This window comes from Anopheles aquasalis, chromosome 2, assembly GCF_943734665.1.
Source record: "Anopheles aquasalis chromosome 2, idAnoAquaMG_Q_19, whole genome shotgun sequence".
Classification (NCBI taxonomy): Eukaryota; Metazoa; Arthropoda; class Insecta; order Diptera; family Culicidae; genus Anopheles; species Anopheles aquasalis.
This window is the reverse complement of record NC_064877.1, coordinates 42,602,501-42,625,000: the sequence shown is the minus strand read 5'-3', so window position 1 is coordinate 42,625,000 and position 22,500 is coordinate 42,602,501. Positions and strand designations below refer to the sequence as shown.

Here is a 22,500-nt window from a genome sequence, read left to right as displayed (position 1 = left end):
CGGTGAAAAGACGATAAATTGTCTACTCTACGCCCTCCTGTCCGTCCCCTGGAATAGTGTTGGTTCGGGAATCGTTCGTTTCGCTTTTTGCATTCTGGTCGTATTGTTGCAGTTGCAACTGCCATAGGGCCGCACGTAAATTTATAGCGTACAGCGCACTGGACAGATTTAGCTTCAATCTACCGCGCGTCTCCTGGAAGGTGTACTATAGTCCGGAAGAAACGGAATGGCATGGCGCCAACCAGCTTTAGCAAATGTTTCTGTGAAATTCATTTCGCTCATTTCCAGCCCGGAATAGAATCCCGAAGGGCATTTAAAATGCTGGATCCTGCAATGATGGTTACTTGTACATCCTCTATTGGATCTTTTTCCTTTCACATTCAACATCACTATCAAAAACCTAAAGAACTCAGGTTGATCAATTTCAAAGGATGGCCTGTAACCACATTTTCTTTGCTATTTAGGATGCATACCAGAGCGAAAGACTTTAGCGAACGAATCCGTTCAGTTGGAAATATTTTATTCTACTGCACAATCAGACCGGAACCATCATATTCCGATGCAGGCGCTGCAGCAAAAGTGTTGAACAAAGGTGTTGAAAGAAGAATTTAAACAAGTTTGTCATACACTAGCCGCAATTGTGCAATGCAATTGTGTGCAATCGTCGGTGTTAATGCCGAAATTCGGATATCAAGTCACGTTTATGATTTGATTGGAGGGTCCACTTGAGGTGAGGCGCTTTTCTATTGACCTAGTTTTACGTATCTTCAGCTCTCACCTGTTTTACCACTCGAGTGCGAGCTAGGATTTTTTTTTAAAAAGATGTAGACACAGCAGAGTGGAAGTATCCCTACCACCTTACACTGTTTCTGCGCGAAATGAAGCGAATAGACGAAACCGAACGGACTGAGGACGCACGGACGGACAACGTTGACAATGAAGAAAAAAAACGGGAATGGCATACTCACAGTTCAGAATGCACGGGAATATAACGTAAAAGTTAAGCGTCGTCGAGCGGAAGTACAAGGCCTCGGTAATGTAAAGCATCATCGTAATCGCTAGCGAGCAGCCACCCATGCTGACGACCCTATAAGGCCATCGCGACGATCCGTCGGCAGTAGTGCCCGCACGCCAGACAGATGCAGCAGCGGCAAACAGCAGCAGTCGACACAGTAGATGACATGACGTATGGTGAACGGATAACAAGGTAACGAGAAAGAACAAATTAAGTACTTTCCGGAATTTAGCATACGGTACACTTTTTGTGCTTCGTTTGACGGACCAAAGGGAGAAGGTAAATGAGCAGTATGGGGATCGTTTCTAAACGAAAAACAGTTCGCTATGCAAAAAGGGCAAAAATGTTGTTATACAACAATGGCCAAGCGGTATGTAGAGAGAAAAATAACGACAACGTATTTCGTTTCCTGATAAGATTAGGAAATCGTACAACCTATTCTTGTTGGCAGAACTTCCGATCGATGAACGGATAAGTAGAATATACTCTCTCCTGGATAATTATAAAACGCAATAGAAAACTAGACATTACTGCGTGTCATACAATGGATACCAATTATACCGACGGTATTGTATCAGAACAATTAGAAATAAAATTTTATGATACTAACACCCGGCAACACTACACGATTTCCCCTGCCTGTCGGTTCACTAAACGGCAGGCACGTTTGTTTGACATTATGCATAGCCACGGATCGGAACCGAAATGCTCTCTCTGGCTCTCAAAAGGGAAATAAATTTTAATTGTCTGCAAATGCCAATACACCATCGTTGCCAGTGACTGTGCATACACGCCCTATTATACGGTCCGGATGGCCGGTAGCATAGCAATGGTCGGCGCTAAAAGTCCCGGGCAGCCTAGTGAATGTTAATGTACTTACGGTTTGTAGTGTATGTACAACGTGCAGTGCACTAAAGCCACCGCCTTTAGTATGCAGTAGATGCCCAATATCCTCGAGATGGTGTAGTCTCCTGGAAAACGGGCCAAAAGAGACGTAATAAGAAGTTCAACGCGATCCTTGCGATGATTTGCGGCTTCTCGGAATCACGGAGCACTCACCTTCTATGAACTGCGTTTCCGAATGGTCCCCGAGAAAGCTGCGCCGCTCGATGTAACACCGGAAGGCGGTACCGAGATCCATGAACGCCACGAATGCAATCCATCCCCGGAACGCGTACAGCAGCTTTCGTTCCATGGTTAAATGTCTGTTGCACTGATGACCGATCGATCAATCAAACCGTTGCACCAAATGGCCAAGAGTCTGAGGCCAAGAGCTCCTGTGCTTCTGCTATGGTAATAGACAATTGCTTTTATCTTATTCCACTGGGTGCAACTGATCTTCCAATTCATTCAATATTGATTGTTTTCTTTGCACACTGCCGAGTGAAGCGTTATGCGGCCAGAAGGTCAGACGTTTCGCCAGACGAGTCGCGGAGAGTGTTCCAGCTGCTCTGCCTATTCACTTTCATCTGGGAATGAGAAGCGTAGGATTTGACACACCACTAGTAAATGGAATCATAGCTAATGCAGGGAGAAAAATGATCGCTTTTATGGTTGTCTGAATGGTCATCATCTTGTTGTGGCTGATGAAGTGGAAGGAATATAGATATCAGTTTATAGAGAGAAATTGCGTGGCAAAGACTTAGTAATCATCTGCTATTCTTCTGGCAGAACACATCTTAATAAAAGTGAGAAGTAGAGTAGTTATGTCATCCACAAAGCGTACAGTCAATATATCACTATCTTAATAACTCTTGGCGATAAAATAACGCCTTAAACTCACACATTTGCCAACAAACGGAGAGTTACCAAATGTATTGGAACTGATCCAATGCAGCACATCAAGAAACTAAGGTGAAACCGAAAAACGCATCAAAAGTCCATCCTTGCTCATTTTAAACCTCATCTTTTCTCCTGCTAAAGATTGCTCCCACTAATTTCCTAGTGTTGTCATTGAACACGTCCCTCTGCTTAGGAGCCTAATAGCATTACCGCTCTGGTCAAATCGAATCACGAATCGCTCTCTCTCGAACGGTTTGCCAAGATGATGATGGGGCAGAACCTCGCTCCCCGGGAGTGTCCCCTGGCTGTGCATGATGAGTGCTATTGAAATCTACAGTCCCCCGAGCTGCTGGCGGCTGGAAATGGCACCATCGAAATCGGCTTAAATCAATAGTTTAATTAGTAGCCACACGGCCTAGTGTGATGATTCAGCAGTGCATGGTTAAGCACGTGTTTGTAGACCGATCTTTCCGAGCCTCAAACAAGAGCCATCCCATGCCATCATTTGCGTGCAGGACCGTTGGACGACCGCTTTTGTTTCAAAGTGGCCGATAGCATATGTGATGCGCAAAGAGCGTTGACAAGGGAAAGGGTATTGTGTTGGACATTCCTGCTTGTGGCAAATAATGAACCCAAGACGGCAACATTGACACACATGTATCGTCTCAATATATCGCCGGGATAGAAAACAACCGTAGACAATTTATTGGATTTCGTGAGTTGTTTGTTGACTGGTTTGTGTTTGAATGAAAACACGCCAAGGATCGATATACGGCTACACGCTGGGAACAGGGGTAACGGTAAACACATTTCTCGTCATCCAGTTCGCCTCGTCCCCACTGTGCGATATGCAATGCAACAAACAAACGCATAAGCGAGGAAATTGCTCTGTTTTGATGAATTCAGGAAATGTTAGAGCATGATGTATAAAAAACATCAATATTTCCTCTATTGATTGCTGATAGAAGTGGAGCCGATTGTCTGGGTTTTTCTTTGAAATTATGTAAACTGATATTCAACTGTCAATGTTACAAATATTTTAACTAGATAGAAGTTGAAGAAAACTCTATCCAGCAGAATATGCAATCGTTTCCCTTCGTTTTGAGGCGTCCAAAGTATCCCAGATATCACTTCCACATCGGTGAACATTGGCCAAGCTCATCAACCAATCGATGCGTCGACGAGCGCCTGAAAAACTGGTGTTTCGTACAGCTGAAACGATCAAACGGAATCCGTAACCGACGGTACGAACTTGGACCGACCCGCAAATCGCTCTAGGTGGGCGCTCTCGGTCCTTCAGTGGCATGATAAATGATAGTAATAATGATGATGAAGCCTTTTATTGATATTGATTGTGATAATGCGTCCGTGTCGAGGTAGCACAACATGACGGCATAAAGAAAAGCCCAAAAACGGTACTGGCCCGGAGTGTGTGAATACAGATATCGGCACTATCGTACGCGCCAAACGTGAAAACGGACACTCGAGGTAACATTGATCACATCGCCGTAGCTCGACGATGCTACCATTTCTTAGAAAAGGTAATACCTGTATGAAAACATGTAAAAAAAGTGAGCAACCAATGATACAAGAATAAATGTGAAACTCTTTGGGGCACATGAAAAATGTGAGTGCCTCTTGAGCTTGTTCACTTCATTTAGTGAAACAGCTCCAGTCACACTGTTTGCGCGGATTTGTGGGTTGGAATTTTGTCCTGTGAATCCGAGCGTATGGACGATGAATGATTTAATTGCCTACATCCAATACGACACTTTCAAACTCTATCAGGTGGAACTTGACGGTCCATCCGGCAGCATGGGAGCGAGCATCGCTCGGAGCATCGAGATACGAAGTGTTTCAAACCGAAACCAAAAAACCCTTATGTCATCGCGTTGAGTCAATATTTGATGAGTGACTGGTGAATGTTCGCCGGCAATCCACCGTCACCGTACGATGATAAATCAGATCGGCCAGATTAAAGCTTATGACGGTTTATCTCCAGCGACCGTTGGGCTTCTTCACACATCGCACACCGGTTCGGGATGAGCGTCTATGGTGGTGCTTGCCAGGGGTAGGATTATAATCAGGAAAGCAAACCTGCCCGTGTCCGTGCTTGTGCGTGCTGACGCTTGGCGTTGTCTTCGGAACGACTGCTTCAAATTAAGTGCACACACCGTTCACGGAACGGGCTCAGAGGTCCGCGGTTCTCTACTTATTGTCGGCTGTGGTAGCCATTCGAAATTTTGTTGAAATAATGATTAACTGACGGACAGCCAGCCATGGTCAATTATAGGGAAGCATGTTGTTTCAGTGCGATGCTTTAGCCGATTTGCTGACGCTTAAAGTATGCTGTTTTTAGTCTCTAACACATAATTTTAGCTATCCTTACAGTTCTTCAGTCCAACTTTACTTGAAACATTTTTCAAATGTATTATTATGCTTTATGTTAACGAATGTTAGAGTAACCAAGCTCCAATTCATGGAAACATTAGGTGCAACATAAGTTGTATAAACTTAGCAGCTATCGTGATACGGCCTGATCTGTATAGCACAATATAATTATCTTATTTTACCTTTTCCGTTCCTAAGAGCAGATAACGTTGTATAGCAGTTGACGAGCATGTCAACCTTTTACAAACACTTTGCATGACGTAAAAGTAATCCGTACCGGTGCTACGGTGCACCGTAATGGACGCGTAATGATTTATGATTTCGTTTCGTGCAACGCCCGTAGCGAGACTCGGCAACGCATTAACCCATTGACATGGCAAACGGAAAGCATCACTTGCCGATGCCAGAGCATTTTCGTAGTGTTCGCTGAAGATAGAGCGTTCACTGACAGTCATTCATCGTAGAAGAAGAAAAACTTAAAAATGGGAAAACGAAAAAAAAAACTAGAAAAACAAGGGGAACAAAAACTAGTCTAGCACTGACGAGTTTTTCAAAGGTTTCCGATCTTGATAGTGTCGTCCGAGCGAGCGAATGGAGACGCATGGTGACGCATGGAGACGCATGGTTACGAGCCATTTGGAGGACGAAAAGGGTGGAACGACAGTTGATGAGCGGAATGACAAGAAAATGCCTTCAAGGTGGTCATCAGTGGAGCGATACCGAAAGTTTCAACGTATTTAAATTATCAAACTAACATTTTGTATAAAGCCACACAGAATAAACGCTTTGTTGATGAAGCATAGTTTTTTATGCTTAAATGCTTTTGGAATCTTGAATCTCCGTGGTAAGCTTGAAATAAAAAGTTTAAAAAAAGCTTCCCTCTTTCGAAATAATCAATATATCATCGAGGAAAGTTGATTCAACTTTCACAAACACTTTCACGCCGCTATATGCTGTCTAATCCAAAAGGTTGTCACGTGCCTTGCTGTAATAAGCAAGGGGCTATAATATACAAACCACAGCAATATTGTCGCTATCACGACTAAAATCAGACACTTAAAGAAAGAGCAGAGAAAAAGCGAAATGAGTTCATATGTGAGGTTGCAACAGAATCTCTCCCGGGGAAAAGCTGCCCAACCCGAATGTGTAGTCTCTTTTGAAAGGTGGAAGAAACTTTTCCATTTCCTATTTAACAAAGTATTTCATTTCCTTCTACCTCGTGCAGCAAGGGGTACGTTAGGGAGCGAGTAAATGTTATTCTTCCTAAACACGCGAATGGTCTCCGAACACAGTGGAAAAAAAATACTTTGTCCGTCTCATAAAAAAATGTATATCTGGTTGTTTGCAAAACAAAGAGGGACACCGCTAGGTAATATGCTTGAAGAATTTCGCCCACTCTCTCTCCATCTATTGTATGCTGCATTAATCAACGCAAACAGTTTGAGAATATAAAACCATCACATTGTTGGTGTGTATCCTACGAAACGCCATATTTTCCACTGCATACATTTCTTATGAAAATTGCATCCTTTTTGTTTGCTGTTTGCTCCGCTCTCGATCTGCATAAGCAATAAACGCCATGATAATTGTTTGTAAGATTTAAAAAACAAGACACACGGCGCATCCTTGCGATGCTCACTAAACATTACCTTATCCAAACAATGCTGATTGTTCGAGTGGTTGTTGGTACCTTCGAGTAGCGGTCTGCGGGTGTGAAGTGTAAATGGGTGACGGAATGAACGCTTTCCTTTCCACCTTCAGGGTACAGCACGTGCTAACGACAAGCGTTATAAGCGGTAGCACTTAGAGCTATTTCGCTGTCTTTGAGACATTGTGAAACGGTTGTTCTGCAGAAGATCAAACTGTTGAAGACACTTGCTGCATGCTGCTGCGGTTCCTTTGCGTGAAGTGCGCACATGGCACCTCTTTGAAGCCGGCATCTGCACGTGTGGAGTCTTACTATGCTGTAAATAATAAACCTAAACCAAGCAAAAAGAATCGATCGCTGGTTCTATAAAAAGAATGCTATGCCATTCCATTTGAGCCATTCAGTCATGCTAAGAGTGCGATCGTAAATGAATGGCGTTTCAGTAGAAGACTCTTATTACAGCTTCTAAATAGTTCATCAGACTGTTTGTAATAGTATCATGAAATGGTAAAACAATCGCAAAGAAGTGATCACTTCCTACCTAGTATGAAAGCATAGCGAGCCCCAGTACGGTGCAGTCGTGTTCAGAGCATGCAGAAAATGTGAATAAATAAATTCCACAACACACGCGATGCCAAAACTGTCGCGCCCCGCTGTCTCATATTCCGGGCCAATGGACAAAAACAAATCAGGATTTTTATCGGAACTCGAGTCAACTGCACGACTTCGCTACCGCTAGTGGGACACTAGGGGCAGCACTGGGATCAGTGGAGGGTGGTAGCAGCAAAAACAACGAAAACACAAAAAATCAATTACATTCCACGTAAAGAAATGCAGGGCGTGAATGGTGTCCGACGAATACGGTATATCGGTTTCATAGCATGACCAACCAACCATCCTGCTAGAGAACCGTGAGTGACGGTGCTGCTATTCGGAGTGATGAATTTTGTGTTATCTTCTCTCCTTTAGGGCCACTGCATTTCCGTGGTCACTTCCTGGCGTCAAAGTTCCGGAAGATAAATTAATGATGGTCTGGCAGAGCCCCTTTGGCACGCCTTTCGTTTCCATAAGCCGCCTACGCGAGCTGCTGGCTGTCGTACATCGTTTGTCTGGCTGAATCCATTGACCACTAAACTTCCATAAAAGTCAAACAGAAACGAAACGAGCACCGCCGCCGCTGCTGCTGCTGCTGCTGCTGAAATCAACCAAATTTCACTTTGACAACGCGTAAAACTTAAATTTTGAGTTCAGCGAAAGGAAACCATCAGCAGATTTTAGCGATTCTTTGATCAACAATACGTCCGCTTTCAACTAGACCTTAGCCAAACTCTTATGTACCAGTACTTTCCACCAGCCATTTTGCTGTGCAACGCAGATTCGCTCGCCATTTCGGTTGGATGGCGGTTTTTTTTTGCGTTTCATCCCATCACGGGGGATTATTTGTTTGCGTTGTGCTAAGTGTTAATTACGAAAGCCTACCGCTTCCTATGTGCCACCGAGCGGTATTCGGGATAATCGGCATACCATTCACGCGCGCGCAATTTCCCCACCCGTGGTTAGATAATGAGCAAAGAATTCAAAGTGTGCATACTGTAGCAATTCCGTTATATGGCACGATAGTTTTCTTTTTCCCCCCCTGGTTCTGTATAGCGACAGTTTAGTCGTATGTTCAACTGACGCAATAGGACGGTATAAGTGATAAAGTTTGTGACAAATTAGTTGAATGTTATGTCTGGTTGGTTGAAATGATGACATGCGGTGGGTAGATATTCAATGACGCGATTAGCTCTTGTATGTAGGAAGGACATCATGAAGTTGAAGAGAGTTCCATTCTTTTCATTGTCCTTTTTTGTAATCACAGCCGGTCAAACTTATCAAATAAAAGCCGTATTGTGACACGAAACCAGAACCATTATCAAAGACAAAAAAAAGAGAAAAAAGAAAAACCGTTTCATGCAGACTATCACAATCATATCATTTATTATTGTTCACCAAACCACTTCTCGGCAATGTCCCTGGCTCGGAGGAAAACATACAAACCAAGAAAAGAGAAATATGATTGCAGTGAAAGCCGGAAAGTTGGAAAACATCAATAGAAGTTGAATGTGAAGAATCCATATCTATGATACGTCAAGAAGCTTCTAAAGACCGTAGCGTACATTGAAGAAAGTTTTTGTCAGCCCTAGTGTGCCAACTGCAATATCGTGATATTGTTTGTATAAATTTTCTCCTATCCTAGTCCCGCGGAATACGACAAAATCAATCAGAACCTTTATTCAGTTGCAACGATGACGAAACTAGCATATTAAATCCTTTGAATGAAACCATTCTAATGAAAGAGCACAATCCAAAATTGTCTCTAATCATCAGAAATAAAAAAAACGCTGATTAAAATATTGAATAATTCTCCTATGCTGTAGTCTTCTGATTTGAATGTCAAAAATGTGATTTGCTGCTAACATGCTTTCGTCCCTTTCACGTTCGATAGCAAAGCTATCACAATAGCTATAACGATACCAGCATAATTTCGAATGACATGGGACAAAATAAATGGTGAACCATTATGGTTGATAGCGTTGCGACATAATTGATGTCTATTAGGCTGTCTTGCAACGAAACGGAACGACAGCAATCAGAACGAAAAAAAACCACCGTTATCACCATAGACAAGCGGGTCGCAAATCCTTGTCAACTGACACCGTCGGGGGCAATGCCACGGTAACTTGTTGATTTTGATCGAAATGAATTTGAGCGAACAACCGACAACCGAGTAAGAAAAGAAAAAGCAAAATAGTGCATCTGGTAGTGCATGGTAGTGCACGCACCGTACAGCCAACTCGGTGGCAACATCGTTTGCCCCCCACATTTCCCAACTTTGGGTCATGTCAAGAGGCCGAGGAGTTCAGAACGATCGCGTGGAAACAATTACTCAACCACGCCTATGGCCGTTCTTGGCCTCTTCAATGCATAAATTACGCCCGGAAAACGCTCGCGCCTTACCCCGATCGCCTTAGACGCACCCCATTGGAAGGTCGTAGCGTGGCCAGCAGTTCCCACGCTTTCGCAGCCGATAAATCGCCCCGGAAATTTACTTTGCATGTTAAGGAAGTGATTCATTAGCCGTTAGTAACGATGCCTGGGTATCCACTTCACGGAAGAAGGGTTCATCATCGCGATTGAATGGCGAAGACGAAAACTACTGCAGTACTACATTCGCATACAGTAGCGGCGCAGGCTTTTTATTGGAATGGTTCGGCCAATGTCAGCGCCTGGCAGAAGTGTAGTTGACTCAGACTCCTTCTTTTATGCCTCCATAATGCCATTGGCCTTTATGCGCGATGGCCTCAACCGCCACCATGGGCCATGGAGGGTCCTCTCATCGTCAGCATTCAATTGTGCATATGCAAATGTATGCAACAAACCATCGAATGCGGCATTTCGAGGGAAGCCACTAAGCCAGGACGCAACGACTTTTCCGACTGGACCCTCAAAACACAGAAAGGTTAGTGGAGCGAAAATACGAAACAGCTCCAAACCACCAACCTCGCTGGGGCTGCTCTATGGTGCCCGATAGCGTTCTGCGTTGGCACGAAACATAAGGTGGCACTTCCGCTTCCCTCGTGCCGCACAAGGAAACGGAACCGTTTTGTCCGTTCACACGAGGTAAGTGAATTAGTTCGGCAGGGTGGCTAAACAGAGGCAGCCCGGACGGCACACACGAAGACAGAAAGAGCCTTTCTTTCTTCGGGCAATGCGACAGTCGACAGCCTACCATCGTGCGCACAATATCCAGCGGCACGGTGCACTATTAAGTTGCATCCGGCGTACGTTACCCTTTGCAAGGCGGCGAAAGAGAGGATGTAGGACGGAACGATTAAATCTAACATTCCAGTCCATGGTTTGCACCGACAGGAGGGCATTTTCCCAAATGGATTTGCGCAGAAATACAACAGCTGACATTCTGCATATCGCTAGGGGAATCCATAGTTTTCGCCATTTCCACCTCCGGCAGTACACAATTTCGTTCTTTTCCATCCATTTTCCTGTATTGAAACCGCGAAAACATAAACTCGGCATCGCGAGCATTGTATTGTGCATGCAGGCAGAGACGGTAATCGAAACGAACCGGTAATTCGCGGCACTCGAACATCGTTTGTTGAAGTGGAAGAATGGCAGCAACAGCTGGAAAGTTGAAGGTAAGCGGCCACGGTACGTGGTAAGCTGCTCGGTAAGAATTCATCCTCATGCTCATCCCGTTGCTTCGCACATAAGGATGTCGCTTTTATGGCGTACCTGTACCTGGCTTCTTGTAGTCACGTTTCGAGCGAGTAAACTCATCGCCGAAAAGGGCCCTAAATCTCGTGCCTCGTCGTCACGTGTACGAGGTGACGATAAATCCCACTTTCGTCACTCAATCTCTAACTCGTTGTGTGTCCCCGAGGTAAGTGGATTGATCGAGAAGTGGATTGAGGTGCTGTCGAGAACGAGAAATCGCCTCAATCGAAGGAAGCATGAGACAAGATTTAAAATTTCCTGCCTAGCATCGTGGCATCGTACAGCGACCATGCTCCACACTTTCTCATTCATGCACTCTTCTGCGTCTACCACGGGGTGGCCCTTAGGTAGCGACGTGAAATGACATCGGGGACATTCCTAGAGCGCATCAATGGGTGGAGCAGTGTGCAAGCTATGCTGTAAGCATGGAATTTTGGTCGCTTCCTGTACAACCGACCTTTAGCATTAATTAATCGCGGTAATTAGTGAGTGATCGGTATACGGTTGGACCTGTGGGTTGGTTGGTTGGCATCAGAGCGAGCCCAAGGAGTCACATAAAGTGACTGACAACGTTCATTAATAAATATAGAATTTGCACGAAAAAAAAAACAACTGGGGCTTAGAAACATTTTACACACTCTGTGCATCGATGTGTGTTTCCATTTTTGTACGCATGTGTTTGGCGTTTCATTCAAAATTTTACAATCGGATTTTTGCGATCATAACATTAGGTAACAAGAATTTAAAACTATCCTTGTTTGTGCAAATATAAAAGACCCACTAATGCTATACATTGTTGGTATGCACTACTACCAACATCTGAACAACATATGAACTAATTTTAAAAACGAAAACGAAAATCATAAATCTATCTGGACGCCGAGGAAAACTATTTTCTAAAGAATTTTCTTTCAATTCTCTTTTTCTCCCATTCCTCTAGATCATTTGAAGCGAACGAAATAGGTCAACGGTCAAAACACAGTGGCACCGGGGCAAGGAAAATGTGTAATGCCATGTCGGCCATAGATTAAGCAATGGAATTACCAGCGCTGTTCCGGACTTGATTATGTGCGCACGTGTCCGTGCGTGTAGGTTTGCTGTTGCTCAATAAACCCTGGCCACCGAAAAGTACCCCGTTTGCAGGTAAAATTACGATAAATCTATCAAACTGTTTGGCTCTCCCTTGCGCCCTTCCCCTAAATCGCACCTTTGCGGGTACAACGCAATCGGAACCTTGCGTTAACCTAGTTGGGCTGTTAATTATGATTCTTACCGCGCCCCACAGCCGTCGGGGAGCTGTTTAAATACATTTTCGCTCGATAGCTCCGCGCTGATTACGCGCTGCGGTCACAGCTAACCGGATCGCCATCTGTTTTGCCTAGATTTCCGCCCAGATGCCTTAAGCTTCGGTTGTTGGCGGTTGGGTAACGGCTGGTTAGCGGCACAGCGGTCGCTGAGGCCTGGTGGCCGCGACACCGCGAGCGTAGACCGCGCTAAACACATGCCGCCCCAAAACATCGTCGTCGGCTCGATAATGCCCGGCACCGTACCAGAACAACGGCCATCGACAGGCGTAAAGCAGGGCGCGGAGGTACATGGTACGGGCAAACTTAACTAAAAATAACAATAAGGACCGGCCTGTCTTGGGAGGTGATGGATCTGCCGGAAACGTTAACATACAATCCACTGCGAATGGGACGGACCGCAGAACTCTGGCCGATTGGGGGTGACCCTGGTCGAGGTTATGGTGCCAGCAAATCGGGGCTTTCAGCTGACCCCCTCGATTGCCTTCGGTGCGGCGGATCGCGGGTGTTTATCCATCTTGGTTTTGTATCCAGCGAGATCGAGATGAACTACCTAAATCCATATTTTGTGCGTTTGCGGTCTCGGTGGAACACGGACCAAGGTTTTATTTAGAATGTCAGCGACGGCAAACAAAAAGGAAACGCTATTCTTAAACCAAAGCAACCCAAGTGTTCCTTCATTTAGTAGGCCATTAATGCGATAAACCGAACGAACCTTAAGCGTGGTCAGCGTGGATTTCCAAGGGCAATTCACGGCCGGCTGACCGGTGGGCTAATAATCGGGGACAGTCTTTCAATGGGGAGAGATTCGGACGATTGATTGATTGCACACATCACGGATATCACGTCTCGGCGTAAACGAATCAATCAATAAACAATCTATCGTACTGTGTGGTGGACATCGGTAAAAGGCCGGAACAGAATGAACGAGATCGCACACATAGAACACACTTTGCTTACCGGCAAACAGCAAACAGCACTCGAAGCACCGGGCCAGTCCGTGGCACGTGTTTTTCTCGGCTGGTGTACAGAGAGAACCGGCTGCGGCCGGTACACGCGGCTAGTCGCGAGCAGCAGCAGAGATATGTGGCAGTCACGCGACGCGAGGTTGCCGAGTGAGCCAACTAAACACACTGTTATGCACACTATGCGTCGTCGACGGAGGATTATTGGCCGTCGCGTACGGGGACGAACTGTCGTCGCACGGTGGTTGTTCGTGTCCGCTCGCGAACGTCGGAGCCGGAGCAGAAGAGCAGAGTGCGTACGCGTAAAAGGGATATCGCCACCGCCACGCACACTTGGATGAAGCCAAAAACGACGAACCGAGCAGCTAGCAGCGCATCATGTCGGCCACCCCATCCGAAGATCCGACCGCACCACCGCCTGCTCCAAGTACCTGAGCTGAAGGGTGTTGAGCAGCCGAAGCGCTGCCAAATGGCTCCACCATCACTTTTTCACCGCCGTTTTGACGTGTGCGTCTTCGTCGACGCTTCACCGCATTTTCCACCGAGACCGGGAGAGTTTTCCCCCTACGCTGGCACCGATTCCATTCGATTCCGCCGCCCAGCGCTGGTGGCGGTGGTGATGGAGGAATTATACACTTAGACAAAACTGACTGCCTTACTTAGATCAAAACGGACTCCGGAGCATTTACGCCATTAGCACACATCCCGTACAACGTGCAGGTTCTCTTACTTACGGCTGGGTGGTCCTGCCTGCCTGCCTTGTGATGCATAAATCACTACACGATGTTACCCCCGCGACATACAGACTCTGCTCTCGGCCGAGGGTGCAGGTGTGCTGCTGCAGAATAGATGAACTTCTCTTCCGTTCAACGATCGATTGGAGGGCAATTTCAAAGTATCGCCGCGATGACAAACGAACTAAAAGACCACCGCTGGAACTTACGTTATTTCTTCCGTAACCGGCACAAAGCAAAGTTCATGTTTGATACAGCAATGGTTGCCGCAAGGAATTGAGTTTCCACGGGTTCTCGGGCAGCCCGGACTCGGGCCTGCTAACCACCTGAACACTGCCGCCTTCGGTCACTGCTGTCGGATGCAAGGATAACTGCCCATCTCTGGCGTCGAGGTCGAGTCTCTACGGAATGCGGTCGAATACTGGTCGTCTCGACCGAAGCCAAATTTCGGTCGGGGCCTGTTCGCCATCAATGCTTGGGCTGGTGTGTGGTGGTACCGGCAATCCGATTGTTCGGCCTCCCACGACGAGAATCAGGTGCCAGACGAGCGAAGAGCGAACACGGTTCGGCCAAGAAACGGCTCCGGGTACTGTGGGTTGCAGAGGGAGCCCGCAACATGGGTCGCCGCACGAAATCGTAGGCCGGAAAATGGGTACGATGTGGAGGAATCGCGGTGGCTGAGGAGGCTCGGTGAAAACTCAACAGCAACTAGCGACACAGGAGTGAATCGAATATGATAGCGACGGTAGAACACGCGATGAATTATTCAGAAATGCGGGGGTGCGAGCAGCGTATGCGCGTGTTCTGAACCGGGAAGCACCGGGGCTGCGCGTCTCCCGCGTCTTGTGCACGTGTAGGTGATGATATTGGTGTGATAATTTGGTTAGTCGAATTATCGACTGTTTATTGTTAAACAGCTCAAGTGCAGCTTGGTGCATTCGAATATCATTAATTAGGGATATTAGTTTCATTGAAAGTTGCAGGCACAAAAAGCTAGCTGAAAATTCTTTAAACAGAAGGGTCGCTGCGTTCTAGGCGTTCTTCTCCGAATTCGATGCGAATGTTTCGTGCAATAAATGCCGTTTCATTACTAATACAACGAAGTATGTTGTTAGAACAATCGGGAGAAAAGAGCCATAACGCTTGCTTAGGAGCATACTGCTGTGCTGAGCATAATCGTGAGCATAATGCATAGTGACCAGTCTTTGCACACGCATACTTCCGAACGAAACAGCTGATTTCGTTGGATCTTACACAACGCCGGACCACGCTATCTAGCCGCATTCGCCACTGCTTGGCATCATTGATCATGCGCACGTCGTGCAATCGACGAGAGTAAACTTCTCACCGAATGTTTATTATCGGTTCTCTCAGTAGTTCGAGCTCTGTTGTGGTTGATAATATGAGCATTACTACAGTTGCTTGCTCGCTCGTAGCGTCGTATGCACTCTTCAAAGAAGTTCGGTTAGCTGCTACTAACAATCACACATCGATAGTCGGCCTGGCATGCTTGTTTGTACGGAGTAAACATAGTGGAAGCGTGCTAAGCAATCCCCGGTTGTTGAACCGATCATGTCTGTTTTCTATCAAGGGTACTTACAACGCGAAATCAAGTGTAATAAATTTTAGATGATCCATCGGTCGTTATTTAAGCTATACAATAGTCATATAAACCTCAATTCAGACAGATATCCATAAACTAAGGTGCGAACGAAACAAACAAAGAACACTTATTAATGTAAAGGTTGAGCATTTTTTGTGTATTTGAATAATGGATCTTGCCTATAATATTTATCCATCTTCTATCTCATTTCAACAACAGTAAAAAAGGATAATTTTTACACTCAACTCGAGGCTTAACGTGTGTTCATGATCACGCTCCTGTTTTAGAATGTTTTGATCTATATTTCCGAAAGCTGCCTTTGTCAAAGGATATTTCTCGGCTCTCGATGGTGATGACATGTATCGTTTAAGGAGCTTGAGCATTTTCAGTTTGTCGATACTCGCTGTAGGTTATGTAGCCATCCTTATCTTTGTCCATCATTTCCAGGATCGGATCCACTAGCGATTGCAGCGTTTCATCATTGTACGGCGCCGCATCATCATGATTCTTGGTCGCTCCTTCGTTATGATTCTCTGGCTCTTCGTGGTGTTCATCTTTGTTGTCTGTAATCGGCAGAAAGCAGCACCGAAATTTGTTGTCGTAGTGAAATAAAAACAAAGTCGTGCTCCATCGAGGCCCGCTCTTAGTGCGTTGATTAATTAGTACACATCATAAACAGTTATCATAAACGGAAACATAGAGTCAGGAGTAACCATGCATGGTCAACTTTTGCATACGATTTATTAGTAATCTATTCCCAACTGATAAAACACAAACCCGAAAATAATTGCAAATTAAACCATAGCAAACTGATTGTTCTTCGTACGTTTGTCCGCCAGAGATATCGGTACGGTCAGTGCTGATTCGACAGTACATACTCTGACCACTCGATTATACCGTCGTTGTTGTTATCCATATTTTTCATTACTGCATCAACGATACCTGATAACTGTTCGTCGGTGTACGCTACGGGTTCGTGGTGATGTTCGCCATCGTCACTGCCTTTTTCTGGACGTAGTAGAAAGTAGTGCGATTACTGTGCGCAGCTGGTTGGAGTTTCTCTTGCCGAAACACTCCCATTTATACCAATCCATAAAGACGGCACAACGATAAGCTGAACACAAAAAAGATTTTTTTTTAAATAAATCTACACTAAACCACCAACACCAAATTCCAGAGAAAGCGGAAGTAAAACAGTTTACATCTTCTACTCTCCAGTTTGTTTGCTTAATGTACACTGAACCATCGGCTAAATAGCGTATCACGGCCCATTGGGAAAATCATCACGGCGATTAGCTTCCACTCCGGACAACCGGTACTCCTTATAGTCAATGTATCCATCGCTGTTCAAGTCCATCATCCGTAGCACCGAATCAACAATATCTTCCAATTGTGCATCTTCATACTGCGGTCTCGGTGGTGCATCCGGTTCTTTATTATCGTCGCCTGCACCCAACGGTTGGGGGTATGTTCAAAAGACCGAGTAAAAAGGATGAATTTATAACGCCGAACACAGCGAACAGGGCAAAATTTTCGGACATACAACCAATAAGCGCCAACTGACGAGGACGAGTAGATGCGCCTGCGATCACTCAGCTTCGCACAATCACAAGCTCGCAACAGACACATCATGTGTACGACGCAGAAGACAACTACTTCATTACCGGTTGGTATCTATTTTTCTCTTGCTCATAAAACAGTCAAAACTAAAGCAAAACAATACACCGACATATACATGGAATATACATAACATACACATGATCGACACGCAAGGCGATCTCGTACTGTTTTCAGGCGAATGGTTGACTTGAAACCATGAACATCAATGCGTGAACGATGTGATGGGGAATGTGGTGGTGGAATTACTATGCCCGACCTTGGTTAAAACATCAGATTTGTACAGAGATGATTTGTTTCGAGACTAATTAACTGTATTTTTGTTTGTTTGTTCGCCAAGCCGTCGACGGATTTGTGCGAAGTTTTAGTACCATATTCGAGATGGAATGTGTTGAAGTACGATCATCGCGATCTAGAATTAAGCTCTCGTTGCGAGAGACAAATTCATCCTGTAGGAACGGCCGTTTCAACGTGTTGAATGCTGCCCCAATTGCCGTTAGTCTTCTTCGCGGTGCTTCAAAAGCTCGCTGCGTTCTTTATCAGTCTATCAGTCTGCTCGTTAATTGTGCCGCAGGTCGTTCTGTACCGTATGGTTTCCGAGATTCCAAGACATGTTTGCTTTACTATTCGGGGTTTTAGGGATGTTGCGCTTGCTGTGGTAGGTTCTGCTGCTGCTCCTGCTGCTGTTGCGCCGCTTTGTGCTGTGCGTGTACAAACTCCGGGTAGTCGATGAAGCCGTCCTGATTGTGATCGTCCGAGTTAAGGATCGGATCGATCAAGGAGGCCAATTCGTCGTTAGAAAATATCTTTTCTTCGTGCTGCGGTTGACCACTGTTTTCTTGCGCCTTGCCTTGCTCTGTTCGGTTCGGTTCGGTGTTCAGCCATGGAGGGTAGCGAGCGTTGGAGAATGATAATAAAACATGGTGTCGATTTAGATTCCGCCGGACAGCGAGACAACCCGACAACGGGTCACATGTGGGCTCTGTGTTTTTGTGTTGTGCGTGCTTTGTGTTTTGCATTTTACGTGCTTCAAACTTCAGTGCCATTTCAAATAGGAGGGAAAACCCGCATGAAACACCTGACGATGTTTTCCCAACCATCACGTTCGTAAGGTAGGTTAGCTGTTTGCTCTAGCACCAAAAAACGGGACCAATGTGTATGAGTAAATGAGTGTTTTAGCGAAAGTTAATAATGTATGGCTACACCACCGTATAACACCCATATACCAACGATACCCCTCGACCGACAATAATGAATCTATTGAACATTTTAACTCCAGAATGTTTTATGACTTAAGCGTTGATACACTTTGCTCGTGGAATGGTTCCGTCCCAAAGAAAAGTCACAAAATCCCATCCTCCATATGAAATGCCACTGTACCCGATGAGTATATCGTGATGATGTATAACAACGGTATGCAAATCGATGTGTAGCGGTCAAACAGTACAAACAAAGGCAAACATAAAAACACATACGCTCGATAACAAATGTATGCAGTGGCTACCACTTACCGTGCCAATGGATGAGCGATTTTATCAACTCGCACCCATCCAGCTTGTTGTTATTGTCCGAGTCGTGCATCTTGAAGTAGTGGAACTGTAGCTCTTGTTCGCTCATCTTGCTCGTGTCGATCGGCACATCCATATGTTCAGCAATGTGCCTATAACAAAAATGAATTCGATAAGACACGTCAGATAAAATGGGGCAACGATCGAGGGCCCAAATTCGTACTGTTTCTCTTGCTGCAGGTTTCCGGTATGCAGAACCTGCTGCGGTCCATGGTCCCCATGAGGTTGCTGCTGCTGTTGCTGCTGCTGGAACTGCTGCTGCTGATGCTGTTGCTGTTGATACTGAGGCTGTTGCTGGTGGTGTTGTTGTTGTTGAGGTGGCGGCTGTTGAAACTGTTGCTGCTGCTGCTGCTGATACTGAGGAGGTGGCGGTTGGTATTGTTGCTGGTGCTGTTGTTGTTGCTGTTGCTGTTTGTGAGGAGGGACCATATGTTAGCGAGAAAGTACAGCTCAGCGGGGACATTTTACTTACATAATGGTTTGGATTGACTCCCGGAACAACACGTTGGCAAACAGCGAACGCTACCAGCTGTAGCACTATCCCCAAGGCTATCACTTCGTGTTGTTTCATGTTGACTTCTCTGTCGCTCTCACCTTACGCGGTGGGTTACCGGGCGCGCTTCCGATCCGCAGGAGTAGTTTCCAGGGGCACTTTCACTTTTCGTTCCGTTCGTATTTTGCCTTGTCTGCGCGTAAGGCTCCAAGAACTCCAGACAGACAGAAACTGCTTCACCTTCGCTACGAAATCCCGCAAAGCTGGCTCATGCAGGTGCTAGGATTCCGGGTTTTACACGCCACGAAACCTGGTGCTTGAGGCTTCGAGAAAGGGAAACTCCACGTAGTTGAGGCCGCGATACCCCCTCCCTCCCCCCGCCTCCACCCAAAGCGGGTGTTGTTTTGACAACCGCGCCGTTTTGACAACCGCGCCGTTTTCGATTTGGCCGTTGAGGAATCGTTTGCTCAGCTGTTGCCTCCGGGAACGAACGAATTTATCGTCTTTCTGCACATGCTGCTGCTGAATAATGCAAATGCAACCCTAGTATTAGGAATATTAGGATATTAGGATTACGAAACCGACGGTAAACACTCTGGTTGGATGTTGTCTCACTTTGATTGCCCGTAAATGTGTAAACATTTTTTTCCAGAACAAGTTCCAGGTTCGCGTTTAAAAAAAGTGATTTGGAGTGGCCTCCTCGTTTGCCGGATAGTTCTGACTTCCACTATTTTATACTAAGGAATGCTTTTAGCGAGAAAATAATAATGCAATTGATTTAAACGTAGGCCATATGCCAATGTAGATTTAACTGCGAAAACCTTCGAGAGCCAGCAATTCCCTTCAAGTCAGGCAAGGCATGATTGAAAATATTACATTTACCGATATAGTTCACCAGTGTTCAAAGAGCTAGTAGTGAGAGATTAAATAGATCACACCACTGAAAAGATTTTTTCGCAAATCCATCATCGATAAGCGAAGAACAGCAGAGGATTCAGTTTATTGGTGCTGGTGTTGGTCGCAACTGTTTAAACAGCTGGCTCGCCTTACACCGTCTTGCAGAGCAAATGAAATCTTGCCATCTCTTAAAAGACGACAATTGGTCGAAGTGGCTGCTTTAGTCGCAAACTTTAGATTCAAAATGAAGTTCATCCTCGTGGCAGCCTTGCTCCTGGCACTATGTACAGTCGTCACCCTTTCAGGCAACCGACAAAATATGTGCAATCTGTTCGCCGTGCCCGTGGATTCGTCGATCGCGTGTAAAATATTCTGCGTGATCCAGGGCCAAAGTGGTGGCTACTGTAACAACTTGGGTCTGTGCAACTGTCGCGCAGAAGGATTCGAATCTTTACTGACACCTTTGTGAAATAAAATGTAATTCATGGGCGTTTCATATTGGTCCTCCAATCATTAATATCACGATTCCGAAGTCGTCCAGGAGATACCAACGTCCTGTCTAGTCTCACGACGATCTCACGGTTTGAGGAGCATAATCGAGTAGGCATCGCAACTTGATACGGCGCGCTATTTCTCGTCGTCAGGGCCACAGTTATCGCATGGCTGGCCGATTACACGTAAACCCTTCCTCCGTCTCATCGTCTCATCGTTGGTTATCGTTGTCAACACCGTTCCTCCGTCAACTTTGTTGCATTTTTGATCTCGCTGATGCTGGTCGACTACGAAAGTGATTCTCCTATGATGCAGCGAACGTCTCGTTTGGTTTTGAATCAAAATGATGGTAAGTGGCTTGGCATCAGATTCTAGTCCGCCAAAGGTGCATATTTAGGTGTTATTCTAAAGTAATTGGAAGCCTGTTCTACAGAACGCATCCTGGCAAACGATTACCGTGAGAACCTACCACCGGTAACGGAATGGATTCAGCGGAAGGCCAGGCACGTTTGCAGCTTGGCGATGGTGAAAAAACGTCTGCCAGTCCTGTCCTGGGCAGCGAGTTATCAATTATCGTACCTGCTGTTCGATACGATCGCCGGAGTTACCGTGGCCCTGACGGCGATTCCGCAGAGCATTGCCTATGGTATCCTTTCGAATATGGGCCCAGAATACGGCATTTACTCCAATGTGATGGGATGCATTGGATACGCACTGCTGGGCAGCGTTAAGGATGTGACCATGGCCCCGACCTCGCTGACGGCAATCCTGGTGCAAGGTATCGTCATCGAGTTGGGCTATGGCACAGCCTTGCTGACGTTCCTGTCCGCGTTGATCACGATCACTTTCGGGGTGCTGAATTTGGGCATTCTCGTTCGCTTCATCTCCATTCCCGTCGTGATGGGGTTCCAGACGGCTGCTTGCCTGACGATCGGTAGTGCTCAGCTGCGATCGCTGCTAGGAATCAGCTCCAAGGGCAACGGCAGCGATTTTGTGTCATCCTGGTCGAATGTGTTGACACATCTCAGCGAGGTTCGGTTGGCCGACAGTCTGCTCGGTGTGGGATCAATAGCGTTCCTCTTGCTGTTCCGGGTAAGTGTTTAAGGTGTCCACTGCAAGCATCCGGTGTGACCGATAGCTTTCATCTCTGTTTTAGCTAACGAAAAATGCGGATGTCTGCAGCACACGATCTTTCTTCAAATACGCCCGCCTGCTGAGTAATGCGATCGTGGTGGTGATCGGTGCAGCGCTAGCATTCCTCCTTACGACTGATATCGATCACCCGGTATTCCATCTTACCGGTCCGGTAAAGCCAGGTTTGCCATCGTTCCAGTTACCTCCCTTTTCGTACACCAACGAGAATGGCACGGTGTACGATTTTGGTGAAATGGTCGGTGTAATGCGGACAACGATCATAACCATACCGCTGGTTACAACGCTAGAGATCGTATCGGTGGGGAAGGCTTTTTCGAGGGGCAAACTAATTGACGCCACTCAAGAAATGATTGCCCTTGGTGTGTCGAATCTATTGGTATGCTTTTGTTCGCCCGTTCCCGTAGCTGCCTCCTTTACACGTTCTGCGATCAACAGTAGCAGCGGTGTACGCACCCCGCTAGGCTGCGCGATCACCGCGACCGTGCTTATGCTTTCCTTGGCGCTACTGACCGATGCACTTTACTACATTCCCAAAGCAACATTAGCCTCCGTCGTGATAAC

At 46.0% G+C, this 22,500-nt stretch overlaps 3 protein-coding genes across 8 annotated transcripts in view; 1 reads left to right on the top strand and 2 right to left on the bottom strand.

The window, feature by feature from the left end:
• Positions 1–14,428, bottom strand: part of LOC126573380 (uncharacterized) — a 17,700-nt gene extending 3,272 nt beyond the window's left edge. Inside the window, exons 1-4 of one of the 3 annotated variants that reach the window (XM_050233453.1) lie at positions 14,324–14,428; positions 2,075–2,484; positions 1,896–1,986; positions 969–1,087 (exon numbers count right to left, since the gene is read on the bottom strand). In XM_050233453.1, the coding sequence (XP_050089410.1) occupies positions 969–1,087; positions 1,896–1,986; positions 2,075–2,210 (346 nt within the window). In that variant the 5' untranslated portion in view covers positions 2,211–2,484; positions 14,324–14,428. Of the gene's footprint in view, positions 1–968; positions 1,088–1,895; positions 1,987–2,074; positions 2,485–13,130; positions 13,210–13,375 lie in introns of those variants that run through there. The other 2 variants (XM_050233452.1, XM_050233454.1) reach the window with 2 other exon arrangements.
• Positions 14,429–15,859: 1,431 nt separating this feature from the next.
• Positions 15,860–19,757, bottom strand: LOC126573379 (multiple coagulation factor deficiency protein 2 homolog). 4 transcript variants are annotated; one of them, XM_050233448.1, is made up of 4 exons: positions 19,375–19,757; positions 19,066–19,310; positions 18,846–18,994; positions 15,860–16,280 (listed from the first exon to the last, which is right to left on the bottom strand). In XM_050233448.1, the coding sequence occupies exons 1-4, from the start codon at positions 19,471–19,473 to the stop codon at positions 16,084–16,086; spliced, it is 690 nt and encodes a 229-aa protein (XP_050089405.1). In that variant the 5' UTR covers positions 19,474–19,757; the 3' UTR covers positions 15,860–16,083. The 4 variants fall into 4 exon arrangements, with proteins under 4 accessions (XP_050089405.1, XP_050089407.1, XP_050089408.1 ...); XM_050233450.1 differs by lacking the exon at positions 15,860–16,280 and adding an exon at positions 16,427–17,163; XM_050233451.1 differs by lacking the exon at positions 15,860–16,280 and adding an exon at positions 16,427–16,725.
• A 1,171-nt stretch (positions 19,758–20,928) lies between these two features.
• LOC126570510 (sodium-independent sulfate anion transporter-like) overlaps positions 20,929–22,500 on the top strand; it is a 2,271-nt gene continuing 699 nt past the window's right edge. The window contains exons 1-3 of the mRNA XM_050228310.1: positions 20,929–21,133; positions 21,218–21,876; positions 21,941–22,500. The exon at positions 21,941–22,500 is cut by the window's right edge and continues 699 nt beyond it. Coding sequence (XP_050084267.1) covers positions 21,061–21,133; positions 21,218–21,876; positions 21,941–22,500 — 1,292 coding nt within the window. The 5' untranslated portion in view covers positions 20,929–21,060. The remainder of the gene's footprint in view (positions 21,134–21,217; positions 21,877–21,940) is intronic.

What these genes read in the sequence shown, in the direction of transcription:
- LOC126573379 (XM_050233447.1), bottom strand. Translation starts at nt 19,473, where the DNA reads ATGAAACAACACGAAGTGATAGCCTTGGGGATAGTGCTACAGCTGGTA. An exon ending in AACCTGCAGCAAGAGAAACA is followed by an intron (nt 18,995 to 19,065) that starts GTACGAATTTGG and finishes TTTTTGTTATAG; the next exon opens with GCACATTGCTGAACATATGG. An exon ending in ATCGCTCATCCATTGGCACG is followed by an intron (nt 18,191 to 18,845) that starts GTAAGTGGTAGC and finishes CGAACCGAACAG; the next exon opens with AGCAAGGCAAGGCGCAAGAA.